The 3,736-nt window shown below is 36.7% G+C and overlaps 1 protein-coding gene across 1 annotated transcript; it reads left to right on the forward strand.

Moving 5' to 3' along the window:
- Positions 1 to 1,629: 1,629 nt before the first annotated feature.
- LOC149990729 (G patch domain-containing protein 11) lies at positions 1,630 to 2,458 on the forward strand. Its single transcript, XM_090264699.1, has one exon. The coding sequence runs from the start codon at positions 1,637 to 1,639 to the stop codon at positions 2,426 to 2,428; it is 792 nt and encodes a 263-aa protein (XP_090120825.1). The 5' UTR covers positions 1,630 to 1,636; the 3' UTR covers positions 2,429 to 2,458.
- The last annotated feature ends 1,278 nt before the right edge of the window (positions 2,459 to 3,736 follow it).

Here is a 3,736-nt window from a genome sequence, read left to right on the forward strand (position 1 = left end):
TGGGAAAAAATATTTGGAACCAAAGAATATACATGAATTAGAAATATCTCTCACCAGGTCTCAATAATGCCTATCTCCCAGTCTGTTTCTAGGTCTCAATAATGTTTGTTTCAGGCATCTCAGCAATGCTTGTCTCCAGGTTTCAATAATACCTGTCTCCAGGTTCAAGGTTCAAAAATAAAAATAACAAAATAATTCCCCTGGATGCCATGGGGTTTCTCACATTAACGTGCAATTCTTTTAAAAAGTGAGCCATCTATAATGTTCCACATGGTGTGTTCAAAGGAAAAATAAACTTTTAAACCTAATTTTGCTGCCACATGGCACAAACTTAAATTATTTTACAGAAGATTATACTAACAGAGTGTTAACCAAATTTTAAAAAAAAAATCAAACTCCTCTATTGGTAGAAGAGCTAGAATAATACCTGCTGAGAATTTCTTCTCTTCTCTGCCTTTTCAATGACTCTGTCTTGGGTAGTTTTCTTCCTTGCCAGCCTAGTATTCAGATGGAAGGATGACCCAAATAGTGAGGATTGGACTATCAAGATGTACTTACCAGCGACCCCTGATATCTATCATTAAACAATTGCCCCTGATATCAGCCAGATATAACTTTGGAGATAACAAAGATCCAAGAGCACATTTGAGTGTTATGTGCTTGCTGCTCAAATATTATTTTTAATGAATAGCTTTGAGGGTTTGGAAGAAAGAATAGTACTGGGCATCTGATAATCAAATTATCTGACTTTTGAATGTTTAATTATGCATATACATTATTAAATGATTGCCACAATCAAGTTAATTAACACATCCATCGTCTCACATAATTACCTTCTTTTGAGGGGTGAGGACACTTAAAGTTTACTCTCTTAGCAAATTTCAAGTGTACGTATATTATTAACTATTGTCATCCTGTGCATTAGATTCCCATAATTTATTCATTTTATAACTGAAAGTTTGTATCCTTTGTCCGACATCTCCCCATCTGCCTCCCTCCCTCCTTGTGCCACTTCACTTTTGCCTCCAAGCCCTGGTAACCATGGTTTTACTTTCTGCTTCTAGGAGATAATCGATTTTAGATTTCACGTATATTGAAGTCATACACTATTTGTCTTTCTATATCTGATTTATTTCACTTAGCATAAAACCCTCTAGGTTCATCCGTGTTGTTACAAAAGGAAGAATTTCCTTTAAGGTTGAATAATACTTCACTGTATATGTAAACCACATTTTCATTATCTGTTCACTCACCAAAAGAAAGTCCCCTAAAATCCACCCCCCAAATTAAATCACTTACTTGGTATTCCCATTTCAGGAAACAACATAAATTCATCCATGCAGTTGCTTAAGCCAAAAACCTGAGATTTATCTTTCCTTCCTCCCTGTCCTTCATGTTCTGTTCTAATCAACTCATCTTTCATCTGCAGCACAATCTATGTAATTTCATTAGTGTAAACTTTTTATTAAAGTATAATATATATACCAAAAAGTACAAAAAAGATATATCAGTCAGCTGGTCCATCGCTAGTAGAGCTGCCAGGAAGCCTCTGTTCATCCCGCGTGTGCCTCTCCATAGAGCTGGTTAAGTGTCCTCACTGCATGACAGCTGACTTCCTTCAGAATTTTTTTGTCATATGAAGTTAAACATGGCAGAAGAAGAGGACTATATGTCTGATTCCTTCATTAATGTCCAAGAAGATATCAGACCAGGATTACCAATGCTGAGGCAAATTCGAGAAGCCCGTCGAAAGGAAGAAAAGCAACAAGAAGCTAATTTGAAAAATAGGCAGAAGAGTTTAAAAGAAGAACAAGAAAGACGTGACATTGGGTTGAAGAATGCACTTGGCTGTGAAAACAAAGGGTTTGCTTTGCTCCAGAAGATGGGGTATAAAAGTGGCCAGGCCCTTGGCAAGAGTGGAGATGGTATTGTTGAACCAATTCCTCTCAACGTCAAAACAGGAAAAAGTGGCATTGGTCATGAGGCATTATTAAAACGAAAAGCAGAGGAAAAACTAGAAAGCTACAGAAGAAAGATTCACATGAAACACCAAGCTGAAGAAGAAGCTGCAGAACAGTTTCGAATGCGAGTTAAAAATAAGCAAGATGAAATGAAGCTAGAAGGAGATCTTAGAAGAAGCCAGCGAGCCTGTCAACAATTGGATACTCAGAAGAATATTCAGGTTCCCAAGGAGGCCTGGTACTGGCTCAGGCTTGAAGAGGAAACTGAAGAAGAGGAAAAGGAAGAAAAAGAACAAGATGAAGATGAATATGAGAGTGAAGATTTAAGTGTACTGGACAAATTACAAATATTAACTGGTTATCTGAGAGAAGAACATCTCTATTGTATTTGGTGTGGAACAGCCTATGAAGGTAAAGAAGACCTGTCTTCAAATTGCCCAGGACCAACTTCTGCAGATCATGACTAAGATTATTCTCAATAAAGTAGAAATCTGGGGAAAAAAAAAAAAGACACCCTAAAGTTAATCCACCATGCTTCAACCCAGTTTAATCCTAGCCACTATCTCTTAACTGGATGACTATATTAGCTTCATCACCTGTCTTTTACTTTCCATTTTAACCCCTTACAGGCCATTCTCCATATTGACTCCCAGGGGATCTTTTCAAAATGTAAATCAAATCATGCCTTCTACAAACTCACTTCCCATCACACTTTCCCTCACTTGACTCATTTGTTACCCTCCAGCCACAGTTGTCATTATTATTTGCTTCCTTGTTTTAATTTTTCCAGTATTCATGTGTGTGTCTGACTCAGGGCCTTTTACATGCTGCCTCTCTACCTGTAATACTTCCTCTCTGATTGTTCACATAGGTAGCTACTCTGTATCTATCTGATCTTAGCTTAAATAAGATGGAAGAGAGATCTTCTTGATCATCTCCCCAAAACTAGATCATCTTTCCAGGCATATTATTCTTTGTAATAGAAGCCCATGTTACTTCCTAATAGCATATATCATAATAGTAATTTTACAATTACTTTTAAGATCACCTCTACTACTAGGATGTTAGCTCTAGAAACATGGAGTCCATGACTTTCTTGCTTATGATTTTATTTCCAATGCCTACCTAGTTCAATATATGACACATAGTAGGTGTCGAAATATATGTGGTCAGTGAATGAAAGAATGAATATAATTCTCTAGCTGAAGCCTCTCTTTTGTATTGACATTAATCTATCTTTACTGCAAGAAAAGAAAAAATGAGAGTCGATTTAGGGAGGCTGGTGTGCCTTTAAATTTGGAGGCACCAAAAAACATACCAGTAAGCCAAAAGGGAAAATCAAGTTTATTCCATTATTAATTAATGAGACTTGGGAGTGAATAATAAAAATATAATGATGTTAATGCCAGTTTGAATGCTGATTGGCAGTCTCTGAAGAGAAGGAGAAATGGTAATAGGACACTTCAGTTGAATCCTCCAATTAGGAAGCAGCTGTCACCCCAGATACAACTCTGGTGGCTGATTGATTTTTCTTATACGCTGTAATTATATTCAGCACTACTATATGCACCCTAAATGTCCTGGATCTTGCCATAATGGGTAGACTTTCCTTTACACAAACTCAATGTATTAACAATCCAGATTGTCACAAAAGGTAAATTATAGAGAAACTCTTTCTTGTCACAGAAGCATTCTTAATAAGATTCTTTTGAATAGCCAGTTCTCTGAGTAGATTTAAAATAGAATTTTATTTTTGCCCTGGCCAGGTAGTTCAG

Source organism: Furipterus horrens, unplaced genomic scaffold (assembly GCF_987537825.1).
Source record: "Furipterus horrens unplaced genomic scaffold, mFurHor1.1.pri manual_scaffold_17, whole genome shotgun sequence".
NCBI classification, from domain to species: Eukaryota; Metazoa; Chordata; class Mammalia; order Chiroptera; family Furipteridae; genus Furipterus; species Furipterus horrens.

What these genes read in the sequence shown, in the direction of transcription:
- LOC149990729 (XM_090264699.1), top strand. Translation starts at nt 1,637, where the DNA reads ATGAAGTTAAACATGGCAGAAGAAGAGGACTATATGTCTGATTCCTTC.